The sequence below is a fragment of the Saccopteryx leptura genome, chromosome 5 (genome assembly GCF_036850995.1).
Source record: "Saccopteryx leptura isolate mSacLep1 chromosome 5, mSacLep1_pri_phased_curated, whole genome shotgun sequence".
In the NCBI taxonomy this organism is placed as follows: Eukaryota; Metazoa; Chordata; class Mammalia; order Chiroptera; family Emballonuridae; genus Saccopteryx; species Saccopteryx leptura.
The window spans coordinates 216,967,182-216,993,105 of record NC_089507.1 but is presented as its reverse complement, the minus strand read 5'-3'; the positions used below and the strand labels follow the sequence as shown (position 1 = coordinate 216,993,105).

Genomic DNA, 25,924 nt, shown 5'->3' with positions numbered 1-25,924 from the left:
TGAGCCCTCTTCTGGAAATCAGAAAAATTCTTCAACAGGCACTCAAGCGGGGATCCCGGCACAGACTCCTGTTGTCCCATCCTAGATGATTCAGGAATAATGAGAAAGGGGTAGGATACAGGCAACACACACTATTAACACAAGGAACACACTTGCTTCTCTCACACTCAACTCAGTCATTTGAGCTCAGACAAAACGCAGCGCAACGCGGCGCAAAAAGGATTCCTAATGTGACTGGTCACTCCTAAAGTTAACAAATACAAATATCCAAATTTCAGAGAGCGGCGTCCCGCTTCTGAAAGCCCTGGGTAGGTAACCGGCAGCGTCACACCTACCACCTCAGGATTGTGCGCTCCGGAGCCCAAAAGCCAAACCAAATGAGGATCCTCAGTGAATACTTACTCAGCTCGAGCTGTCCCTCTGGTCTCCGACCCAAAACTCCACCGAGGTAGAATCCCAGACGAGCCCCAAAAAATGTTGCATCCACCGGGTGCGAGAACAAACGTCGGAGACTTTCAGGAGTGTAGATCGTACTTTATTGGCCAGTTTAACCTGCGCAGGGGCGAACTCTCAAGGCGTCCGGAGACACCGTACCCACAAGGAGCTGCAAACGAGAGTCGCGCCTGGCGCTTACAGCCAGGTCCTTATATATCCTAAGTGAGCAAGCATTCTACAGAAGCAGATGTGGCAGTTAGCTATTCGCTAGGGAGGTCGCACACAGCATAGCAACAGGGGCAGGGTTTAGCTGAGTGGTGAATTTCAAACATACACTTCTGATAAGGGTCTCTGACCAATAGAATGCAGGATGTCTGATCTCTTTGTTCTCAGCCTCACAGGGGCCCTATCAGCACTCCCTGTTCCTTCAATAGTTACACTCTGGCAGCCACAGCACACCTCCCCGAATCTAACAGTCCGTGGCCCAAAAAAGGTTGGGGACCACTGCCATAGGGAGGTGGCTGCAGATGTGTATCTCTGATTAATTTGGGCTCCGGTCACACAAGGTCAGTCAGAGCTAAATAGACAGGCATTCCTTGTGGTGGGTGGGGTGCAGAGCCGACCAGATAGCCCCCCTGCTTTTGGCAAGGGGACACCTACTAAGGACAGGTGTGTGTGAATGGTTTTGGGAACCCTGGACTGAGTGTGAATATATAGAATTCTGGTTCTTGTGCTTCTTTTTTTGGTCTGACTCTGGCCCAAGGCGGTGGGTGAGTGGGGATGCGGTTGGGGTGGGAGCTCTCAGGACCTGCAGTGCCTGATTTGTACAGTAAGGAGTGTGGACACATCACATTGCTGCTCCACCCACAGGTGCTGGCTTCGTGGAAACTCGGTGGGCTTTCACAAGGACTATAAGGAGAGGTGACCTGGGGCAGAAGCAGAAATCGATCTTAACGTCTACCTAGCCTGGAGGTAGAATTTCAGGGCAAACACTGATCTGACCCTGAGGCTGTGACGTTGCCTGATCCTTCAGCCCTGGGAGAGCAGGACCGGGAGGAGAACAGGGAAGACATGGAGACCATGGAGAATCTGACCCTAAATCATGAGACTAAAGGTGAGAGTTGTTGACAGTCTGGAGAGGTGAGGAGGAGGAGTAAGGCTCTGGGCTTAGCTGAGAGCACTGTAGTGACCCCGGCTGAGTAAAGGGACTGCTCCCTCTGTCCTGGGCTCCGAGGAGCTGCTCCCCGGGGCATTCTGGGAGGCCTGCACCCTCAGAGCTTTGTTCTTCCTCTAGGTCTGCCTTCCAACTGCACTGACTCGCTCCGAGAAAAGGAGGGAAAGCCCAAAACACTGGTGAGTTGGCATTAAATTTTTCCCCTTTTTTTCTGAAATGCTGCCACATTTTCCACAGAATAGGCCAACAGGATATTTTCTTTTCTGGGGAAGAAAAAGAGCGAACAGTATTAGACAGTCCATGCCTGTGTCAGGCACCATGTTGTCCAATTTAGAATGACTCCTGCATTTGTGTGTTTTATTTTCCTTGTCGTAAAATCTACCCAAGATTAGTAGATTCTAAGAAAGTGCAAAGTATAAGGGATATTTTTAAAAATTGAGATTATTAATCATTTTAAATGTGTATTTAATTCACTTCACATCACACTAGCTAAAGATACTGTCTTTTGCAGTGAACATCTTTTTACCTTTTTACTAATGAAATTTTTGAACAAGTAGAGAAGTAGAGGATAGAGTGGAGCAATAGTATTTAAAAATAGTGAATTTGAACTCAATTGAACATGAACAGTAAATGTCACCAAAAAAATAATTTTTGTAGGAAGGCCTGAGGTATTGATTCTGGGTTCAGAGATCCTGCTCTAGTTTCCCCTGAACTGGGAAGGATGTTCTTAATCACTTAATTGCCTGCCTAGTTAATTATTCTGAATGCGGTGACCTTTCTTTGTTTGTAGAGGCTATAGCCTCCTGCCAAACTCTTCCCATAAAAACGTGGTAGGGGCTCAGACACCCCTGAATGGGCAGGACTCTGAGGAATATACTTATAAATGCACACGGTGGGAGGCCCATTTTGTAGCCCTAGCTGAAACTTCCTGGTCTGGTTATGTGTTCTTTCCTGGTTGGATGAGATTTGTATATATTTATAATTCTTAATTTTTCCTTTTTTTTTTTTTTTTTTTGTATTTTTCTGAAGCTGGAAACGAGGAGAGGCAGTCAGACAGACTCCCGCATGCGCCCGACTGGGATCCACCGGCACGCCCACCGGGGGGGACGCTCTGCCCACCAGGGGGCGATGCTCTGCCCATCCGGGGCTCACTCTGTTGCGACCAGAGCCACTCTAGCGCCTGGGGCAGAGGCCAAGGAGCCATCACCAGCGCCAGGGCCATCTTTGCTCCAATGGAGCCTTGGCTGCGGGAGGGGAAGAGAGAGACAGAGAGGAAGGAGAGGGGGAGGGGTGGAGAAGCAGATGGGCGCTTCTCCTGTGTGCCCTGGCCGGGAATCGAACCTGGGACTTCTGCACGCCAGGCCGACGCTTTACCACTGAGCCAACCGGCCAGGGCCTATTTTTTCTTTTTTTTTTTTTTAAGATTTTTATTTATTCATTCTAGAGTGAGGAGAAAGAGAGAGAGATAGAGAGAGAGAGAAGGAGAGGAGGAGCAGGAAGCATCAGCTCCTGTATGTACCTTGACTAGGGAAGCACAGGGTTTTGAACCAGTAACCTCAGCATTTCAGGTCAACACTTTATCCACCGCGCCACCACAGGTCAGGCTTTCCTTTCTTTTTTACTCTGTTGTTTTCAGTAGGTATTACTCTAAGACTCAGGCTGACTTTTTTTGTCTGGTGATGTTGTGTAGAGCTACAGCCCAGGCAGATATTTTTTGGTGTGGTAATCATTGCGTTGAAGTATTTAATTTTATGTAAGGTTACATAAGTAGTTCCGGGAGAAAGGCCAGGGGAGCCCTGCTAAGAGGACTGTCGTTTCTGGAGGGGGAGGGTCAGCCTGATTGTGAATGACCAGGCCTCCCCTGCTCATTAGACACATATCCAGGGGCAGTAGCCTTTACTGAACTCACCAAGACAAGTCAGGAAACACGAACAAGTGAGGAGAGCCACATCCTGAGCAGGGAGCTGGGTTGGTCTCCAGAGTTGCTACAATGTTTTACCTACAATGCTCAGTATTTAACAAAGAAAGTGTATTGAAGTGGAGAGACACAGGGTGAATATGAATATGAGAATGAGAACATATGAATATGAGAATGAGAAGAAGTCTAAATAATAAATTTCCCTGTGATGTTGAATGAAAACAGCTTTTCAGTTCTGTGCTGAGTTTCAATGTCCCTGGACATTGTGCGTGTGTTGGACGATACACTGTGAACAGCTGACTAGCTGAAATTGGAATATCTCTGCCCATCTAGAACTCTTCCATCTCAAAATCTTTCGTAATGTGTCCTCACCGTCACCTTCCGGAGCCCTGCTAAAGGTTTCAATTTTTATTTATTTTTTGACACAGATGGAGAGTCAGAGAGGGACCAATAGGGACAGACAGGAAGGGAGAGAGACGAGAAGCATCAATTCTTCATTGCAGCACCTTAGTGATCAGTCACTGCTTCCTCACTTGTGTTTTGACGTGGGAGGTACAGCAGAGCCAGTGACCCCTTGCTCAAGCCAATGACTGTGCTCAAGCCAGTGACCATGGTGCCATATCTATGATTCTAAGTTCAAGCCTGCGATCCTGCACTTATGCTATTGAGCCGACGCTCCAGTCGGATGAGCCGGCCCTCAAGATGGTGACATCGGGGTTTTCGAAACTGGGTCCTCTGCATCATCGTGTGATGATCTATCCACTTTTCCACTGCTTGGTAGCCAGCTTTCAAGTTGAGTCACAAATCAGTTCTCCAAGGAAATCATAAATGTCCAAGGCCCAGGAATGGTGTATGCATAGACTCTGCATCCCTTGAATTTTAATACAAAGCCAAGGCCGTGGCCATTAGAGTTGGGTACATAGAACTGTGTACTAGGAAAAGAACTGGAACCAGGTTTTGTAGATCCAAACACTCGAGGGTCAGGAGATTTTCTCATCGTGCATGGAAAATTGATGGTGACTTGCTGGTCATTAATGAATTGCTTGTTAATAGGTACCGATCACGTTCAGGGATGTGGCCGTGGTCTTCACAAAGGCGGAATGGAGGAGGCTGAGCCCTGCGCAGAGGAGCCTGTACAAGGAAGTGATGCTGGAGAACTACAGGAACCTGCTCTCGCTGGGTGAGGCTGTGTTCTGTCCTTCCTTACTGCGGTAGCGGGATGGACCACCTACCGTGGGCCAGAAGATGTTCTAGACACTTAGAGCCTCACAGAAGTGAGGGAATAGCAGCCCCTAGCCATGAGGGCTTTTCAGGATGTATTGAGACAAATAAGAAAGAAGAAGCTTCCCGTGCAGGGATAGGATGGTACATTAGACAGTTATAAGCTTTGCTAGTCAAAAACAGTGATCCAATGAAGCAGGATAAAGGATTGTCGATTGTGACATGGTGGCGGGCTGCATATGAAATCAATGAGGAGGTAACTTGTGACCAAAGACATAATGTAGTGACGGAGTTAGACTCTATGTGTGAAAGGAAATAGCATTTCAGATAGAGAAGTGCTGGTTCTAAGACATTAAGGAAGGGATGTCCCTCCCAGGGGTAGGGAATTGTAAGGAGGCCGGTGGGACTGCAAGTGCAGTTTGCACGTGGGAGAGGAGAGAGTAACGTCTTCAGCAACCATCAGAGGTTTGTGTTCTATACGCTACATTTTTTCTCTTATTAAGAAACATACATTGATTCTTTAATCCTAGGTTGATAAATACTTTTGATTGCAACATTACCCTGAGTCACCCCTTGTCCTCGTTTTTGGTAAAGGGCCAGAGAATAGCTATTTTAGGTGTTTTGTGGGTGATGTGATCTCTAACTGCTCTGAACTCTCCCTGTCATCCTAAGTAGCCAGGACAGTATGTGGATGAATGAGTATGATTGTGTCCTGGGAAGACTTTTTCTTTGGACACCAAAGTTTGAATTTTATATCAGTTTTATGTGTCATGAACTATCATTCTTTTGACTTGTTTCCATCTTGTGAACAATTTAAACACCGTCCTGAGCCTGTCAACTGTACAGAGAGAGAGGGGAGGATGAAATAGGTCTCGAGCTCTATATTTCCCACCCCTCGTTCTAGGTCAGTGCTGTGCTGTGCAAATACACTGTGAGCCACAGGGATGATTTAAACTTTTTTAATAACTACATTTTCAAAAAAGTAGAGATGAATGGGTAAAATTCACAATCTTAAGTCTTTATTTATTTATTTATTTATTTATTACAGAGACAGAGTGAGTCAGAGAGGGATAGACAGAGACAGGAACGGAGAGATGAGAAGCATCAATTATTAGTTTTTCATTGCGCTTGCAACACCTTAGTTGTTCATTGATTGCTTTCTCATATGTGCCTTGACCGCGGGCCTTCAGCAGACCGAGTAACACCTTGTTGGACCCAGCGACCTTGGGTTCAAGCTGGTAGACTTTTGCTCAAACCAGATGAGCCCACGCTCAAGCTGGCGACCTCGGGGTCTCGAACCTGGGTCCTCTGCATCCCAGTCCAACGCTCTATCCACTGCGCCACCGCCTGGTCAGGCTAAAATTCACAATCTTATGTCATCAAAATATTTCACACGTAATAAAAATATAAAAATTTTTTTTAATGTTTTTCTTACGTGAGAAGCAGTGAGTCAGTGAGGAAGACTCCAGTTTGGGCCCCGACTGGGATCAACCCGCAAGGCCTGTACCAGTGATGCTCTGGCCCCCTGGGGCCATGGCTTTGTTGCTTGGCAACAGCTATTTTAGCGCTTGAGGCGGGGCCATGGGGGCCATGGGGCCCATCCTCAGCATCTGGGTCCCACATTGTGGCTTTTAAAAATGTGTTCCAAAGTGGCAGTAACTTTTCACCAATCTTCGGTGGCCCAAGGAAATCCTGCTGCCAAGTGTGATGTCAGTGTGATGAGATTGGTCTGGGTGCAGGGTTCCAAATTCATGACAGGATGAACCGCATCTTTCCTGTCCATGGCGGGAGTCACAGTACCTAGTAGAAAACTCAGTACTTAGAAATTATTTCTTCTAAGTATTTGTCTGGAGATGGGGAAGCTGAAATTCAGATTCAGTTGTTATACACTCTGTTCAACCACTGTGTAATGTAGCGTTTCTTGTGTTTGGAAGTCCTCCTGATCAAGTTACTTGTGTTCAGTCTTTGTTTTGTTTTTTTAATAAGTAAAGTCGTTAAAGTGATTTCCACATAGGTCATAGAAACTGTCACCCCAAGTACAACAGAAGTGTAAACAGGGCATCAGTGGCAGTGTCATGGCTTGGCTGACTTACTAGAAAGAAACAGCTGGTGGTATTGAAGCTATTTACAGGGCAGATTGCTTACCTGGAAGGCGCCCAGTCTGAGTGACATGTAGAAGATGTTTCTGGGATGGTTCCACTGGATTGCCATAGAAAAGGGACTGTGTAGAAATAGAACCTAAAGAAATCATTAGTGGAAACAAAGGATGTTGTACAGCTATGATTAATACCAGGTGTGGCAGGAGGGCCCTAGTTTACCTGAGAGAAGGGGGGACTCCCTGCAGAAATGTTGCGGCTTCTCTGACCGAACTTTCTTTCTCCAGCAGAATCAAAGCCAGAAATGGACCTCGGCTTTTTCTGCCATTCGACCTTCTCCCGGGAGTCACTGCCCAGCCAGGAGGTGCTTCCCATGTCCTCGTTCATGTGTGACTTCTATCCGGGGGATTCGGGCCTGAGGTATCAGGAGCGGATGGCTTTTTCTCAGAGTTGCTGGAGTGAAATCACAGAAGGTGAAAGCAGAGAAGATGGCTTGAGACTTTGGTTTGTGCAGACGGAGGAGAGGGTAACCTCAGGCACATTCCACAGCCCACCCCGAGGACCTTCCAGAGAAGGTCATGCGGTGCTAGAAACAGAGCCCAGCTCAGTCCAAAGGGTAAGCCCTGTGCAGACAGACAAGGGGAGGAAGGAATTAGAAACTCTGAGATCCAGAGGTGTGAGCTGCAGTGACCACGAACCAGACTGCAGCCTGGAGTCAAACGTTATGGCAGACAGGGTGACCCTCTCGGGGGAGAAGCCCCACGTTTGCAGGCAGTGTGGGCGGGGCTTCACACTGAAGTCACACCTCCTCACACACCCTGAAGTGCACTCATCGGTGGAGAATCCTTTCCTGTGTGATGAGTGTGGCCAAAGATTTGGCGATAAATCAAAAGTCATGGTACATCAGCAGAGTGACTCGGGGGAGAAGCCCTTCTTGTGTCTAGAGTGTGGACAAGGATTTGGGTATAAGTCAAACCTCAGGATACACCAGAGGTCTCACTCAGGGGAGAAGCCCTTCATGTGCCCGGAGTGTGGACGAGGATTTACTGTTAAGTCAAAACTCAGGAGACACCAAAAGACTCACTCTGGCACCAAGCCCTTCTTGTTCCCGGAGTGTAAACAAAGATTTGCTTTTAAGTCAAAACTCAAGATACATCAGAGGATTCACTCTGTGGAGAAGCCCTTTGTGTGTCCTGAGTGTGGACGAGGATTTGTTTCTAAGTCAAAACTCAAGGTACACCAGAGGAGTCACTCTGGGGAGAAGCCCTTTGTGTGTCCTGAGTGTGGCCAAGGATTTGCTTCTAAGTCAAAGCTCAACAGACACCAGAAGATTCACTCAGAGGAGAAGCCCTACGTGTGCCCTGAATGCAGACGAGGATTTCGTGAATACTCAAGCCTTAGAATCCACTTGAGAACTCACTCGGGGGAGAAGCCCTTTGTGTGCCCCGAGTGTTTTTTACAATTTCGTCATAAGCCACTCCTCAGGAGACACCAGATGACTCACTCAGAGCTGAAGCCTTACATGTGCCCAGAATGTGGAAAAGGATTTTGTTTTAAATCAGAGCTCAGGAGACACCAGGTGAGTCACTCAGGGGAGAAGCCCTACGTGTGCCCAGAGTGTGGACAAGGATTTCGTGATAACTCACGATGCAGGAATCACCAGAAGGCTCACTCAGGGGAGAAGCCCTTCATGTGCCCGGAGTGTGGGCGAGGATTTATTGATAAGTCAACCCTCAGGAAACACCAGAGGACTCACTCAGGGGAGAAGCCCTTCGCGTGTCTGGACTGTGGGCGAGGATTTAGTCAAAAGACACACCAGAGGATTCACTCTGGGGAGAAGCCCTACGTGTGCCCAGAGTGTGGCCGAGGATTTGGTGATAAGTCAGCTTTCAGGAGGCACCTGAGGACTCACTTGGGTTGAATCCTTTTATGTGTGTTGAGTGTGGATGAGGCTTTAGCTAGAAAGCTTCACTCCTTAATTAGCAGAGGACATATCAAAGGACGAGTGTGATATTTGCAGGGAATGTGGGTGAAGCTTTAGGTACATACACGTCAGATGTCATCAGACACCTGAGGACACATGAAGGGGGGAAGGTTTGTGTATGCAGGGACCTCGGTCAGGACTTCAGCAATCAGTGAGACTATCTTACACCAGAAATACCACACCGTGTGTGTGTGTGTGTGTGTGTGTGTGTGTGTGTGTGTGTGTGTGTTTGTGTGTGTGTGTCTGTGCAGTTGTTTCCCTGCAGAAATGTGTCACCTGTCATCAGGCACCAAGAACACATTCACCAGAGGAGTCGCGTGCATGCAGCATGCAGGTAGCTTTAGATGTAAGTCAGCCCCCATTGCACAAGGAGGAGGCACTCAGGCAGGAAGCGTGTGTGCAGGGACTGTGGGTGAGTTGTGAGCAATACATCAACATTGACCAAATAGCCAGTGTCCAGCAGTCATACCATGAGGGCATACTCAGGGAGGGGTCGTGTGTTTGCAGGGAGTGTGGACAGGGATCCTGTGATCATGTGTCCTTGTTCTCATGCCGTGGGGAGATCCTTCAGTGAGGAAGTTCCCCAGCTTTGCCCAGATAACTGTATCAGGACCCACACCCTGCAGCTGCTGATAACTGCGGCTGATGGCCATGGTGATGAAATCATCTCTAGGACCTGCTCTGAGCCACAGAGAACTGCCTCTACACACAGGGTGTTTCCTGTTCAATGACTGGTTGAGATGGGGAGACAAAACCTCACCCCTTGACTCTGTTGGGTTCAGAGGGTCATCCTGGTTCCAGAGTTGCCCGTGAGATCTCAGTTGCGAACACACTGCAGGTCAGCTTCTTTCTCTGCCCATTCCAGTGTTAGATTCGGGGAGGTGTGCTGTGGCTGCCAGAGTGTAACTATTGAAGGAGCAGGAGCAGGAAGTGCTGATATGGCTCCTGTGAGGCTGGGAACAGAGAAGGTCAGAGACCCTTATCAGAAGTTTATGTTTGAAATTCGCCACTAAGCTGAACCCGGCCCCTGTTGCTATGTCGGCCCCTGTTGCTATGCTGCGTGCGACCTCCCTAGCGAATAGCTAACTGCCACATCTGCTTCTGTGTAATACTTGCTCACTTAGGATATATAAGGGCCTGGCTGTAAGCGCCAGGTGCGACTTTCATTTGCAGCTCTTTGTGAGTACGGTGTCTCCGTACATCTTGGGAGTTCACCACTGTGCAGGTTAAACTTGGCCAATAAAGTACGATCTAATCTCCTGAAAGTCTCCGACGTTTGTTCTCGTACCCGGTGGATGCAACATTTTTGGGGGCTCGTCTGGGATTCTACCTCGGTGGAGTTTTGAGTCGGAGACAGGAAGGACAGCTCGAGCTGAGTAAGTATTCACGGAGGATCCTCATTTGGTTTGGCTTTTGGGCTCTGGAGCACACAATCCTGAGGTGGTAGGTGGGACGCTGCCAGTAACCTACCCAGGGCTTTCAGAAGCGGGACGCCGCTCTCTGAAATTTGGATATTTGGATTTGTTAACTTTAGGAGTGACCGGTCACATTAGGAATCCTTTTTTTTTTGCACCGCGCTGTGCTGCGTTTTGTCTGAGCTCGAATGACTGAGTTGAGTGTGAGAGAGACAAGTGTGTTCCTTGTGTTAATAGTGTGTGTTGCCTTTATCCTACCCCTTACTCATTATTCTTGAGTTGTCTAGGATGGGACAACAGGAGTCTGTGCCGGGATCCCCGCTCTAGTGCCTGTTGAAGAATTTTTCTGATTTCTAGAAGAGGGCTCAGGGGTATGGAGGTCTGTCACCGAGTCCAGGTTTCCTCAAGACCTTGAGCCAGCTGGAATGGCCTACATTTAATGTGGGATGGCCCACAGAGGGCACTTTTGACCTTCCAACTTTATTTGCTGTCAGACCCACGGTCTATAGGGCACCCCACCCAGACCAGTACCTGTATATAGATGTGTGGGTAGATATAGCCACCGAGCGGCCTGGGTACATCAGAAAGTGTCTGAAGGACAGCCAGCGAGGCAGGCGAGCGGTTTGTCTCGCTACGGGGAATGGGAAAGTTGGGAGGGTCAAAGAAAAGGAAAAGGGAAAAGCCCATCCCCCCGACACGGCCTGGTGAACCGTCCAGACTTTACCCTGTTTTGCCTGGACCGCCAGAGGACCACCTAGACCCAGTGAATTCCCCTCTACCCTATCGGCGGCAGGAGGAACCAGATTCCTCTCAGCAGGACGTGAGTGGGCTCTTGAGCCCGCCCCACACCCGAGGAGGGGTGGTCTATGGTGCGGGAGGTGCAGCCATTTTGTCTTCTTCTCCAGGAGGCGCCGTCATTTTGCCTCTCCAGGAGGCGCCGCCGGCACCAGATGCTGGCCCATGGGCACCTCCTCACCTCATCTATGTGCCTTTCCACTAGTGATTTATACAATTGGATACATCAGAATCCCCCATTTTCCAAGAAACCTCAGGGACTAATATCTCTCCTTGAGACCATTTTTAGGACCCATCAGCCCACATGGGATGATTGTCAGCAGATTTTACAAACCCTCTTCACTTCTGAAGAAAGGGACAGAATAATGAGAGAAGCTGCTAAGGTGGTGTTGGAAGAAGAAAGGAAAACTCAGGAGGGAATAAGGGAAATAGAAGACGTTCTCCTGTCTCAACCTCCTACCTGGGACCTTAATACCACTGGGGGAAGGGACGCGCTCCTCCAGTATCGCCGGGCTCTGTTGAGGGGGCTCAAGCATCAGCTAGGAAGCTAACCAACTTTAGCAAGGTAAGTGAAGTCATCCAGGGAAGAGAGGAATCCCCAGCAGCCTTTCTAGAAAGACTTATGGAGGGTTGTAGAGTATATACCCCTCTAGATCCAGAGGCAGAAGAGAACCGGAGACTAGGAAATATAGCCTTTGTGACTCAGGCCGCTTTAGACATTAGGAAAAAGCTTCCGAAGATTGAGGGGTTCGAGGGAGAGAATAGAAGCAAGCTATTAGAGATAGCCCAGAAGGTGTATGTCAATAGGGATGATCCGGAGGTTGGCAGGGCGAAGGAAGTTGCCAAAATTCTGATTGCTGCCCAGAAACCTCCTCCCAAAGGGAAAGGGGGACAGCAAAAGGGCCAGGGACGGCGAATAGCCAAAGATGAATGTGCCTATTGTAAGGAGAAAGGGCACTGGAAGAGAGAGTGCCCAAATTGAGGGCCGACAGACAGAGGTCAAAACAAGCCCCAGAGATCTTGCTCCAAACCTTAGACTGACGGGGCCAGGGCTCCATTCCCATCGGCTCCCAGGAGCCCATGGTCACCTGAACAGTCAAAGGAATGCCAATAGACTTCCTAGTCGCCACGGGAGCCACCTACTCAGTCCTAAAGAAAGTATAGGGCCAGATAAAGAAGGCAACTACTAAGATAATGGACTGTTGGGGCAGTTCACTTGGACCAGACTATCACAAAGGTTTAAGAATTCCCCCACCTTTTTTTTTTTTTTTACTTTTTCTGAAGCTGGAAACGGGGAGAGACAGTCAGACAGACTCCCGCATGCGCCCATCCGGGATCCACCCGGAACGCCTACCAGGGGCGACGCTCTGCCCACCAGGGGGCGATGCTCTGCACCTCCGGGACGTCGCTCTGCCGTGACCAGAGCCACTCTAGCGCCTGGGGCAGAGGCCAAGGAGCCATCCCCAGTGCCCAGGCCATCTTTGCTCCAATGGAGCCTTGGCTGCGGGAGGGGAAGAGAGAGACAGAGAGGAAGGAGAGGGGGAGGGGTGGAGAAGCAAATGGGCGCTTCTCCTGTGTGCCCTGGCCGGGAATTGAACCCTGGTCCCCCGCACGCCAGGCCGACGCTCTACCGCTGAGCCAACCGGCCAGGGCCTCCCCCACCATTTCTAATGAGGCCCTCAGCAAAGACCTGCAGGCTTTCTGCTCCTCCCATTTGTCAATCGTACTGCTCCAGTATGTGGATGACATCCTCATAGCTGCCAAGGACGAAGGAGAGTGTGAGGAAGCTACCTCGGACCTGCTACAAGATCTCGGGCAAATGGGGTATCGAGTCTCCGCCAAGAAGGCCCAGATTGTGATGCAAACTGTAAGTTATTTGGGGTATAACTTACAGGGAGGGCAAAGGATATTGTCCAGCCAGCGAATCCAGATGGTCTTGCAGATCCCCGAGCCTACTAGCAAGAGGCAGGTACGAGAATTCCTGGGTGCAGTAGCATACTGCCGACTGTGGATATTAGGCTTTGCAGAACTAGCTGAACCCCTGCACGAACTGACCAGGGGTAAGGAAGAGCAGTTCACATGGACAGATAAGGAGAAGCAAGCGTTCCAAGCACTTAAAGAGGCCCTGGTGGCTGCCCCAGCTTTGGCCCTGCCAGATCTGGCCAAACCCTTTCAGCTATTTATAGCAGAAAACGGAGGGGTAGCTTTAGGAGTACTGAGCCAGGAGCTCGGGCCGTGGAAGAGGCCTGTGGCCTATCTGTCCAAGAAACTTGATCCTGTAGCCTCGGGATGGCCAACATGTCTGAGGGCACTTGATGCCACCTCCATACTAGTCAAGGAGGCTAGTAAATTGACTTTAGGGCAGGACATCAAAGTCATTAGGGAACACTATGTAGAGCAAGTGCTGCGAGCACCTCCTGACAGGTGACTATCTAATGCGCGGCTAACGCAGTATCAGGCTCAGCTGCTGAACCCTCCATCTGTTCAGTTCCTCAAAACAGTGGCCCTGAACCCAGCAGTGACCCTGTTGCCAATACCAGACTCCACTTTGGTCCACAGTTGCAAACAAATCCTTGACACAGTGACTGGCTTCCGCCCGGACTTAAGGGATCAAGCATATGGGAAGGCAGACCTGACCCTCTTTACAGACGGGAGCAGTTTTATTAAGGATGGACAGCGACATGCAGGGGCAGCAGTGGCCACGGAAAATAAGGTCCTGTGGCAGAAAGCACTGCCCGCAGGAACATCTGCACAAAGGGCAGAGCTAATAGGACTAACCTGAGCCTTACAGATAGCAGAGGGAAAAGTTGCCAACATCTATACTGACAGCTGGTATGCATTCGCCACTGCCCATGTCCACGGTGCCATATACAAGGAGAGATGCTTACTGACAGCAGGGGCGAAAGCCATTAAAAATCGCAATGAAATTCTTGCCCTCATAAATGCCATTTGGCTACCTACCAAAGTTGCCATCATCCACTGCAAAGGATACCAGAGAGGGGACTCTCCTATTGTAAAGGGTAACAACCTAGCAGACTCAGCTTCAAGAGAGGCAGCCACTGGGCCACAAGAAAGCCTTCTGCCATTGCTGCCTAAGCCAACACTACCTCCGGATCCTAGATATTCCCCAGAAGAAGAGCAGGAAGGAATATAATTGAAGGGAAAGAGAAACCAGCAGGGATGGATAGAGCTTCCTGACTCCCAGCTCTATTTACCCCAGGGAATAGTAAAAGAAATAGTAGGAGGTATTCATACTAGTACCCATCTAGGACAAAACAAGCTAGAACAACTTATCAGGAAGTATTATGTAGGGCCCAACATCAGGGATATTGTCCACTCCATTGTCTCGAGGTGCAGCATCTGTGCCAGAGTAAATGTGCAGAATAAGAAGCCACCCCCCTTTGTGAGGTATCAGGGGAAAGCTCCGGGAGAACTGTGGGAAATAGATTTCACAGAGATGACCCCTGGGAAGTCAGGTTATAAGTATCTATTAGTATTAGTAGACACCTTCTCAGGATGGGTGGAAGCATTCCCCACGCGAGGAGAGGCTGCTTCCACAGTCTGCAAAGTCTTATTAAGGGAAATCATACCTAGATATGGCATTCCCCTAGTCCTAGGATCAGACAATGGACCTGCATTTATATCTAGGATATCTCAAGAATTAGCCACTAAGTTAGGTATTAATTGGAAATTGCATTGCATTTATAGGCCCCGAAGTTCAGGACAGGTAGAAAGAATGAACAGGACTCTGAAGGACCCAATCCAGTCACCTCCGTGCAAAGACCCTCCTTAGAGCTTCCCTGTCCATCTCAGGAAAGACTTCATGCAGCTCTATCTATCACGTGGAAGGAGGAGTAGGACAGAGGAGAGTTATTATAATTTGGGGGAACCAGGCTTCTCCACGTCCGATTTCAGTTTTCACATCATGTGCTGTACTCTGTTGTTAAGCCGTCCTGCATTTCTCTGCCACCAGCTGACTTAAAGAGAGGAAATAGAGTGCACAGCATCCACAGTGGGGTGACCGCTTTGCATTCCCTGATTTTTTTTTTTTTTTTTTTTGCATTCCCTGGTTTTCCTGCTAGTGACTTGGGGCTGCCCGCAGGGGCGGGCCAGTAGCACGGAGCCACACTTAGATGGCGCTCACGGAAGGAGGCGTGTGTGTTATTCAGCTTAAACGCAGTGAGTATCGCTGTATCACATGAAGGGAAAAACATGCAAAATACCAGAAGAGCCTCGCAGCCTGTGGGCTAGACAAACGGGACTCGGAAACCTGAAATGCCTTCTCGGAATAGAACCCTGGAGAGGACCGTCTGGGCCGGAATAACCTCAGGAGAGACTGCCGCAGAGACTTCTGGATTGTAGTCTTATTGTTTGAAACCCTGGTAACAGACTTCTTTCCGGAAATATTGTATGTTTTATACTTCAGTTTCTTAAGAAAAGAGAATGGAAGAGGTGGCCTGTTTGGTCAGATGGTTAGAGCATCGTGGAATATGCAAAAAGATTGTTGTTTTCATCCCCAGTCAGGTTACATACAAGAATCATCCAATGAATACAAACATAAGTGGGACAAGTTATCCATGTTTCTCTCTCTTTCTTTCTGAGTTCCATTCTCACTCTCTAAAATCAGTAAATGAAAAGTTTGAAAAACGGGTCGGCTGTCACTAGAGTATACAATGTTCAGGTAAATTAAACTCCTGATTTAAGTTCTCTCTGTTGCGTACAGTGAGAGGCGGAGCCTCCAGGGATTCTGGGAATTGTAGTTCATTCACAAATGATCAGGGAGACCACGTGGGCCTCTGACTAGTTCTGGTGGCGCGGTTTGCGGATGTGACTACCGTGCTGGAAGGAGGGACGGGAGAGGCAGTGCGTAAGGTTAGGAGCGGTGCTGGGGAGCTGGTGGATTGGACCCGCGTGGATTGAAGGCTGGTGTGCAGTAGATGGAACGGGAAGTGCGGGAGGTTTCAATCTGGAAGCCAGGACGCCGCCCGGGACGTGTATTTAGGGACGGGGAAGTGGGTAGAGACTCATCTTCATTGGAGTTTCAGAGTCGCGGGGCTCTTCCAGGCTCTTTCCGTCTCCCGCTGGGGCTGGTGAGCAGGAACTCACATATCATTTTTCTTTCTTTTTTTTTTTTTTGTATACTGACAGAGAATCAGCGGGAGGGCTAGACAGGGACAGACAGACAGTAAGAGAGATGAGAAGCATCAATTTTTGGTTACGGCACTTAGTTCATTGACTGCTTTCTCATATGTGCCTTAACGGGGGTGGGGGGTGGGGGATGTAGGAGGTTACTACAGCCGACTAAGTGACCCCTCCTTCCAGCCAGCGACTTTGCTTCCAAACTGGTGACCTTTGCTCAAACGAAATGAGCCCGCACTGAAGCTGGCGACCTCGGTGATTTGTATCAGGGTCCTCCGCGTCTCTCTCTTTCTCCATATGCACTGCGCCACCGCCTGGTCAGGTTCATATCATTTTATTGGAGGAGTTGAGATGATTCTCTGACATACAATTCGTATAGGACAGTGGTCCCCAACCCCCGGGCCGCGGACCGGTACCGATTCGTGGGCCATTTGGTACCGGTCCGCAGAGAAAGAATAAATAACCTGAAACGTTGTCAAAATAAATTTAAATACAGCCTGAATAATGAGGATATGCTCGTTCCTCCTTTAACTTAGCCCAATAAATATCATAAGTTCGACAATTTTATTTAAAAATTCCAGTTTTTACGCCGGTTGCATAATTTTATTTTGTGACCTAAAGGCCGGTCCATGAATATATATTCTGACATTAAACTGGTCTGTGGCCCAAAAAAGGTTGGGGACCACTGCCATAGGGAGGTGGCTGCAGAAGTGCATCTCTGATTAATTTGGGTTCCGGTCACAGGAGGTCAGTCAGAGCTAAATAGGCGTTCCCTGTGGTGGGTGGGGGTGCAGAGCCGACCAGATAGCCCCCCTGCTTTTGGCAAGGGGACACCTAGGGACAGGTGTGTGTGAATGGTTTTGGGAACCCTGGACTGAGTGTGAATATATAGAATTCTGGTTCTTGTGCTTCTTTTTTTGGTCTGACTCTGGCCCAAGTCGGTGAGTGAGTGGGGATGCGGTTGGGGTGGGAGCTCTCAGGACCTGCAGTGCCTGATTTGTACAGTAAGGAGTGTGGAAACGTCACATTGCTGCTCCACCCGCAGGTGCTGCTTCATGGAAACACGATGGGCTTTCACAAGGACGATAAAGAGAAATGACCTGGGGCAGAAGCAGAAATTGATCTTAACGACTACCTGGCCTGGAGGTAGCATTTCAGGGCAAACACTGGTCTGACCCTGAGGCTGTGACGTTGGCTGATCCTTCAGCCCTGGGAGAGCAGGACCGGGAGGAGAACAGGGAAGACATGGAGACCATGAAGAATCTGACCTTAAATCACGAGGCTAAAGGTGAGAGTTGTTGAGAGTCTGGAGAGGTGAGGAGGAGGAGTAAGGCTCTGGGCTTAGCTGAGAGCACTGTAGTGACCCCAGCTGAGTAAAGGGACTGCTCCCTCTGTCCTGGGCTCCGAGGAGCTGCTCCCCGGGGCATTCTGGGAGGCCTGCACCCTCAGAGCTTTGTTCTTCCCCTAGGTCTGCCTTCCAACTGCACTGACTCGCTCCAAGAAAAGTGGGGAAAGCCCAAAACACTGGTGAGTTGGCGTTAAATTTTTCCCCTTTTTTTCTGAAATGCTGCCCCATTTTCCACAGAATAGGGAAACAGGATATTTTCTTTTCTGGGGAAGGGAAAGAGCGAACAGCATTAGACAGTCCATGCCTGTGTCAGGCACCATGTTGTCCAATTTAGAATGACTCCAGCATTTGTGTGTTTTATTTTCTTTGTTGCAAAATCTACCCAAGATTAGTAGATTCTAGGAAAGTGCAAAGTATAAGGGATATTTTTAAAAATTGAGATTATTAAAATTTTTAAATGTGTATTTAATTCACTTCACATCACACTAGCTAAAGATACTGTCTTTTGCAGTGAACATCTTTTTACCTTTTTACTGTTGAAATTTTTGAACAAGTAGAGAAGCAGAGGATAGAGTGGAGCAATAGTATTTAAAATTAATGAATTTGAACTCAATTGAACATGAACAGTAAATATCACCAAAAAAAGAATTTTTTTTTTTTTTTGTATTTTTCTGAAGCTAGAAACCGGGAGAGACAGTCAGATAGACTCCCGCATGCGCCCGACCGGGATCCACCCGGCACGCCCACCAGGGGGCGATGCTCTGCCCCTCCAGGCGTCGCTCTGCCGCGACCAGAGCCACTCTAGCGCCTGGGGCAGAGGCCAAGCAGCCATCCCCAGCGCCCGGGCCATCTTTGCTCCAATGGAGCCTCGACTGCGTGAGGGGAAGAGAGAGACAGAGAGGAAGGAGAGGGAGAGGGGTGGAGAAGCAGATGGGCGCTTCTCCTGTGTGCCCTGGCCGGGAATCGAACCCGGGACTTCTACACGCCAGGCCGACGCTCTTCCACTGAGCAAACCGGCCAGGGCCAAAAAGAATTTTTGCAGGAAGGCCTGAGGTATTGATTCTGGGTTCAGAGATCCTGCTCTAGTTTCCCCTAAACTGGGAAGGATGTTCTTAATCACTTGATTGCAGACCTAGTTAATTATTCTGAATGCGGTGACCTTTCTTTGTTCCTAGAGGCTATGCTGGAAGGGTCTCCTGCAATAGCCTCCAGCCAAACTCTTCTCATAAAAACGTGGTAGGGGCTCTGACACCCCTGAATGGGCAGGACTCTCTGAGGACTGTACTTGTAAATGCACAGGGTGGGAGGCCCATTTTGCAGCCCTGGCTGAAACTTCCTGGTCTGGTTATGTGTTCTTCCCTCGTTTGATGAGATTTGTACATACTTATTATTCTTTCTTTTTTCTTTTTTTTTTTTTAAATTTTTATTTATTCATTCTAGAGTGAGGAGAGAGAGAGAGATAGAGAGAGAGAGAGAGAGAGAAAGGGAGGAGGAGCAGGAAGCATCAGCTCCCGTATGTGCCTTGACCAGGGAAGCCCAGGGTTTTGAACCAGTAACCTCAGCATTTCAGGTCAACACTTTATCCACTGTGCCACCACAGGTCAGGCTTTTCTTTACTCTGTTGTTTTAAGTAGGTGTTACTCTAAGACTCAGGCTGACTTTTTTGTCTGGTGATGTTGTGTAGAGCTACAGCCCAGGCAGATATTTTTTGGTGTGGTAATCATTGCATTGAAGTATTTTATGTAAGGTTACATAAGTCATTCTGGGAGAGAGGCCAGGAGAGCCCTGCTAAGAGGACTGTCATTTCTGGAGGGGGAGGGTCAGCCTGATTGTGCATGTCCAGGCCTCCCCTGCTCATTAGACACATATTCGGGGACAATAGCCTTTACTGAACTCACCAAGACAAGTCAGGAAACACGAACAAGTGAGGAGAGCCACATCCTGAGCAGGGAGCTGGGTTGGTCTCCAGATTGCTACAATGTTTTACCTAAAATGCTCAGTATTTAACAAAGAAAGTGTATTGAAGTGAGAGACACAGGGTGAGAAAGAAAATAAGAGAGAACATACGAATATGAGAATGAGAGGAAGTCTGAATAAATTTCCTTGTTATGCAAAGTGAAAACAGCTTTCCAGTTCTGTGCTGAGTTACGATGTCCCTGGACATTGTGTGTGTGTTGGACGATACGCTGTGGACAGCAAGTCCCCCTCAAATTGCAACTTCTCTGCCCATCTAGAACTCTTCCATCTACAAATCTTTCATATTATGTCCTCACTGTCACCTTCCTGAGCACTGCTAAAGGTTTCAATTTTTATATATTTTTTGACACAGATGGAGAGTCAGAGAGGGACCGATAGGGACAGACAGGAAGGGAGAGAGACGAGAAGCATCAATTCTTCATTGCAGCACCTTAGTGATCAGTCACTGCTTCCTCACTTGTGTTTTGACGTGGGAGGTACAGCAGAGCCAGTGACCCCTTGCTCAAGCCAATGACTGTGCTCAAGCCAGTGACCATGGTGCCATATCTATGATTCCAAGTTCAAGCCTGCGAGCCTGCACTTATGCTATTGAGCCGATGCTCCAGCCGGATGAGCCGGCTCTCAAGATGGTGACATCGGGGTTTTCGAAACTGGGTCCTTTGCGTCATCGTGCGATGCTCTATCCACTTTGCCACTGCTTGGTGGCCAGCTTTCAAGTTGATTCACAAATCAGTTCTCCAAGGAAATCATAAATGTCCAAGGCCCAGGAATGGTGTATGCATAGACTCTGCATCCCTTGAATTTTAATACAAAGCCAAGGCCGTGGCCATTAGAGTTGGGTACATAGAACTGTGTACTAGGGAAAGAACTGGAACCAGGTTTTGTAGATCCAAACACTCGAGGGTCAGGAGATTTTCTCATCGCGCTTGGAAAATTGATGGTGACTTGCTGGTCATTAATGAATTGCTTGTTAATAGGTACCGATTACATTCAGGGATGTGGCCGTGGTCTTCACAAAGGCGGAATGGAGGAGGCTGAGCCCTGCGCAGAGGAGCCTGTACAAGGAAGTGATGCTGGAGAACATCAGGAACCTGCTCTCGCTGGGTGAGGCTGTGTTCTGTCCTTCCTTACTGCGGTAGCGGGATGGACCACCTACCGTGGGCCAGAAGATGTTCTAGACACTTAGAGCTACACAGAAGTGAGGGAATAGCAGCCCCTAGCCATGAGGGCTTTTCAGGATGTATTTAGAGAAATAAGAGAGAAGAAGCTTTCTGTGCAGAGATAGGATGGTACATTAGACAGTTATAAGCATTGCTACTCAAAAATAATGATCCAATGAAGCAGGATAAAGGAGTATCGATTGTGACATGGTGGCGGGCTGAATATGAAATCAATGAGGATGTAACTTGTGACCAAAGACGTAATGTAGTGACGGAGTTAGACTCTATGTGTGAAAGGAAATAGCATTTCAGATAGAGACGTGTTGGCTCTAAGACATTAAGGAAGGGATGGTCCCTCCCAGGGGTAGGGAATTGTAAGGAGGCCGGTGGGACTGCAAGTGTCTTTTGCACGTGGGAGAGTAGAGAGTAACACCTTCTGCAACCATCAGAGGTTTGTGTTCTATATGCTACAATTTTTCTAGTATTTAGAAACATACATTGATTCTTTAATCCTAGGTTGATACTTTTGCTTGCAACATTACCCTGAGTCAGCTGTTGTCCACTTCTTCTGTAAAGGGCCAGAGAATAGCTATTTTAGGTGTTTTGTGGGCGATGTGATCTCTAACTGCTCTGCACTCTCTCCCTGTCATCCTAAGTAGCCAGGACGGTACGTGGATGAATGAGTATGATTGTGTCCCGGGAAGACGTTTTCTTTGGACACCAAAGTTTGAATTTTATGTCAGTTTTACGTGTCATAAATTATAATTCTTTTGACTTGTTTCCATCTGGTTAACAATTTAAAATTCATCCTGAGCCTGTCAACTGTACAGAGAGAGAGGGGAGGATGAAATAGGTCTCAAGCTCTATTTCTCCCACCTCTTGTTCTAGGTCAGTGCTGTGCCGTGCAAATACAGTGTGAGCCACAGGCATGATTTAAACTTTTTTAATAACTACATTTTAAAAAAAGGAAAAATGAATGGGTAAAATTCACAATCTTATGTTATTTAATCTTTCAAAATATATCACACGTAATAAAAATATAAAAAATTTTTTTTAATGTTTTTCTTAAGTGAGAAGCAGTGAGTCAGTGAGAAAGACTCCCGTTTGGGCCCTGACTGGGATCAACCCGCAAGGCCTGTACAAGGTGATGCTCTGGCCCCCTGGGGCCATGGCTTTGTTGCTTGGCAACAGAGCTATTTTAGCGCTTGAGGCGGGCCAAAGGGGCCATCCTCAGCATCTGGGTCGGACACTGTGGCTTTTAAAAATGTGTTCCAAAGTGGCAGTAACTTTTCACCAATCTTCGGTGGCCCAAGGAAATCCTGCTGCCAAGTGTGATGTCAGTGTGATGAGATTGGTCTGGGCTCAGGGTTCCAAAATCATGAGAGAATGAACTGAGTCTTTCTTGTCCATGGCGGGAGTCACAGTACCTAGTAGAGAACTTAGTACTTAGAAATTATTTCTTCTAAGTATTTGTCTGGAGATGGGGAAGCTGAAATTCAGATTCAGTTGTTATACACTCTGTTCAACCTCTGTGTAATGTAGCGTTTCTTGTGTTTGGAAGCCCTCCTGATCAAGTAACTTGTGTTCAGTTTTTGTTTTTGTTTTTTTAATAAGTAAAGTCATTAAAGTGATTTCTACATTGGTCACAGAGACTGTCACCCCCAAGTACAACAGAAGTGTAAACAGGGCATCAGTGGGAGGGTCATGGCTTGGCTGACTTACTAGAAAGAAACAGCTGGTGGTATTGAAGGTATTTACAGGGCAGATTGCTGACCTGGAAGGTGCCCAGTCTGAGTGACATGTAGAAGATGTTTCTGGGATGGTTCCTCTGGATTGCCATAGAAAAGGGACTGTGTAGAAATAGAACCTAAAGAAATCATTAGTGGAAACAAAGGATGTTGTACAGCTATGATTAATACCAGGTGTGGCAGGAGGGCCCTAGTTTACCTGAGAGAAGGAGGGACTCCCTGCAGTAATGTTGCGGCTTCTCTGACCGAACTTTCTTTCTCCAGCAGAATCAAAGCCAGAAATGGACCCTCGCTCCTCCTGCCTTCTGGCCTTCCCCCGGGAGTCACTGCCCAGCCAGGAGGTGCTTCCCATGTCCTCGTTCATGTGTGACTTCTATCCGGGGGATTCGGGCCTGAGGTATCAGGAGCGGATGGCTTTTTCTCAGAATTGCTGGAGTGAAATCACAGAAGGTGAAAGCAGAGAAGATGGCTTGAGACTTTGGCTTGTGCAGACGGAGGAGAGGGTAACCTCAGGCGCATTCCACAGCCCACCCCGAAGACCTTCCAGAGAAGGTCATGTGGCGCTAGAAACAGAGCCCAGCTCAGTCCAAAGGGTAAGCCCTGTGCAGACAGACAAGGGGAGGAAGGAATTAGAAACTCTGAGATCCAGAGCTGTGAGCTGCAGTGACCACGAACCAGACTGCAGCCTGGAATCAAACGTTATGGCAGACAGGGTGACCCTCTCGGGGGAGAAGCCCTACGTTTGCAGGCAGTGTGGGCGGGGCTTCACACTGAAGTCACACCTCCTCACACACCCTGAAATGCACTTGTCGATGGAGAATCCTTTCCTGTGTGATGAGTGTGGCCAAAGATTTGGCGATAAATCAAAAGTCATGGTACATCAGCGGAGTGACTCGGGGGAGAAGCCCTTCTTGTGTCCGGAGTGTGGACGAGGATTTGGGTATAAGTCAAACCTCAGGATACACCAGAGGTCTCACTCGGGGGAGAAGCCCTTCGTGTGCCCGGAGTGTGGACGAGGATTTGGGTATACGTCAAACCTCTGGAGACACCTGCGGACTCACTCTGGCACCAAGCCCTTCTTGTTCCCGGAGTGTAAACAAAGATTTGCTTTTAAGTCAAAACTCAAGATACACCAGAGGATTCACTCTGGGGAGAAGCGCTTTGTGTGTCCTGAGTGTGGACGAGGATTTGTTTCTAAGTCAAAACTCAAGGTACACCAGAGGAGTCACTCTGGGGAGAAGCCCTTTGTGTGTCCTGAGTGTGGCCGAGGATTTGCTTCTAAGTCAAAACTCAACAGACACCAGAAGATTCACTCAGAGGAGAAGCCCTACGTGTGCCCTGAGTGCAGACGAGGATTTCGTGAATATTCAAGCCTTAGAATCCACTTGAGGACTCACTCGGGGGAGAAGCCCTTTGTGTGCCCTGAGTGTTTTTTACAATTTCGTCATAAGCCACTCCTCAGGAGACACCAGATGACTCACTCAGAGCTGAAGCCCTACATGTGCCCAGAATGTGGAAAAGGATTTTGTTTTAAAGCACAGCTCAGCAATCACCAGAAGACTCACTCAGTGAAGAAGCCCTACGTGTGCCCGGAATGTGGACGAGAATATTGTTTTAACTCACAACTCAGGAGACACCAGATGAGTCACTCAGGGGAGAAGCCCTACATGTGCCCAGAGTGTGGACAAAGATTTCGTGATAACTCACGATGCAGGAATCACCAGAAGGCTCACTCAGGGGAGAAGCCCTTCATGTGCCCGGATTGTGGACGAGGATTTATTGATAAGTCAACCCTCAGGATACACCAGAGGACTCACTCAGGGGAGAAGCCCTTTGTGTGTCTGGACTGTGGGCGAGGATTTAGTCAAAAGACACACCTCAAGACACACCAGAGGATTCACTCTGGGGAGAAGCCCTTTGTGTGCCCGGAGTGTGGACGAGGATTTGGTGATAAGTCAGCTTTCAGGAAGCACCTGAGGACTCACTCAGGTTGAATCCTTTTATGTGTGGTGAGTGTAGATGAGGCGTTAGCTGGAAAGCAGCACTCCTTAATTAGCAGAGGACATATCGAAGGACAAGTGTGATATTTGCAGGGAATGTGGGTGAAGCTTTAGGTACACGTCAGATGTCATCAGACACCTGGGGACACATGGAGGGGGGAAGGTTTGCGTATGCAGGGACCTCGGTCAGGACTTCAGCAATCAGTGAGACTATCTTACACCAGAGACACCACATCGTCTGTGTGTGTGTGTGTGTGTGTTTCTGTGCTGTTGTGTCCTTGCAGAAATGTGTCGCCTGTCATCAGGCACCAAGGACACATTCACCAGAGGAGTCGCATGCATGCAGCATGCAGGTAGCTTTAGCTGTAAGTCAGCCCCCATTGCACAAGGAGGAGGCACTCAGGCAGGAAGCATGTGTGCAGGGACTGTGGATGAGGCATTAGCAATACATCAACATTGACCAAATAGCCAGTGTCCAGCAGTCATACCATGAGGGCATACTTAGGGAGGGGCTGTGTGTTTGCAGGGAGTGTGGACAGGGATCCTGTGATCATGTGTCCTTGTTCTCATGCTGTGGGGAGATCCTGCAGTGAGGATGTTCCCGAGCTTTGCCCAGATCACCTTATCAGGACCCACACCCCTGCAGCTGCTGATAACTGCGGCTGATGGCCATGGTGATGAATTCTTCTCTAGGACCTGCTCTGAGCCACAGAGAACTGCCTCTACACACAGGGTGTTTCCTGTTCAATGACTGGTTGAGATGGGGAGACAGAACCTCACCCCTTGACTCGGTTGGGTTCAGAGGTCATCCTGGATCCGGAGATGCCCGTGAGATGTCAGTTGTGAACACATCGCAGGTCAGCTCCTGTCTCTGCCCATTCCAGCCCTCATTCACCAATTCGCCATCTATTGTCTCTCCAGGGACTCCACTGTGAGACACCTTAAGTGTATAAGGAGTATAGACATGACTGGCCGTGAAGCACCCTCAACACAGTGCAGCATATACATTCTCTGGGTTTGGGCAGAATGGGCAGTGATTGGGAAAAGCTCAGCTCAGGACACATCGTAGAACAGCTACATTAGGAGAAACTTTACATGGACAGGGGAATACTCTGTGACACTTCAGCAATCAGCTCTACTTCATTGTACACCGGGGGACACTCCGGGAGAAGACCCATCTCAGCAGGGCTTGTGGGTGGAGATTTACCCTGTTGTTCATCCTCAAAAGACCAGGAGGTTGTGTTTGCCCCCACCGTCCACTACCTCAGTCACCTTGGATGGGGTTTCAGACATCTTGACTCCTCCCCCATCCTCTGAGAGTGAGGATGGCACTGGGAACTGAATTGACATGTTTTTATTTTATGTTCCCACTTTTTTGTAATTACTGGGAATAAAGAAGTACAAGGTTTTATGTAAGTAACCTAAAAATGACCACGTGTTTTATTTTCATACACAATTCTTCCCAGTGTGTTTTTGTCCTTCTGTTCCAGTAAAGTCTTTCATGAGCTCAGTCT

General features: G+C 48.4%; 2 protein-coding genes across 2 annotated transcripts; both read left to right on the top strand.

Annotated features, from left to right (window-relative positions):
• The first annotated feature begins 1,215 nt into the window (after positions 1–1,215).
• Positions 1,216–9,054, top strand: LOC136406656 (zinc finger protein 343-like). Its single transcript, XM_066386618.1, has 5 exons — positions 1,216–1,327; positions 1,469–1,549; positions 1,730–1,788; positions 4,581–4,707; positions 7,132–9,054. Exons 1-5 carry the CDS (start codon positions 1,216–1,218, stop codon positions 8,763–8,765), a joined length of 2,013 nt encoding a protein of 670 aa, XP_066242715.1. The 3' UTR covers positions 8,766–9,054.
• Positions 9,055–9,149: 95 nt separating this feature from the next.
• Positions 9,150–25,303, top strand: LOC136406655 (zinc finger protein 343-like). Its single transcript, XM_066386616.1, has 6 exons — positions 9,150–9,162; positions 10,990–11,112; positions 17,385–17,465; positions 17,646–17,704; positions 20,480–20,606; positions 22,678–25,303. The coding sequence occupies exons 1-6, from the start codon at positions 9,150–9,152 to the stop codon at positions 24,402–24,404; spliced, it is 2,130 nt and encodes a 709-aa protein (XP_066242713.1). The 3' UTR covers positions 24,405–25,303.
• Positions 25,304–25,924: the final 621 nt, after the last annotated feature.

Excerpts from the sequence above, each read along its gene's own strand:
- LOC136406655 (XM_066386616.1), top strand. Across the intron at positions 17,705-20,479 it reads GGGGAAAGCCCAAAACACTG|GTACCGATTACATTCAGGGA; the intron begins GTGAGTTGGCGT and ends GCTTGTTAATAG. Across the intron at positions 20,607-22,677 it reads CAGGAACCTGCTCTCGCTGG|AATCAAAGCCAGAAATGGAC; the intron begins GTGAGGCTGTGT and ends TTTCTCCAGCAG.
- LOC136406656 (XM_066386618.1), top strand. The coding sequence starts at position 1,216 with ATGCGGTTGGGGTGGGAGCTCTCAGGACCTGCAGTGCCTGATTTGTAC. Across the intron at positions 1,328-1,468 it reads GCTGGCTTCGTGGAAACTCG|CCCTGGGAGAGCAGGACCGG; the intron begins GTGGGCTTTCAC and ends CTGATCCTTCAG. Across the intron at positions 4,708-7,131 it reads CAGGAACCTGCTCTCGCTGG|CAGAATCAAAGCCAGAAATG; the intron begins GTGAGGCTGTGT and ends TTCTTTCTCCAG.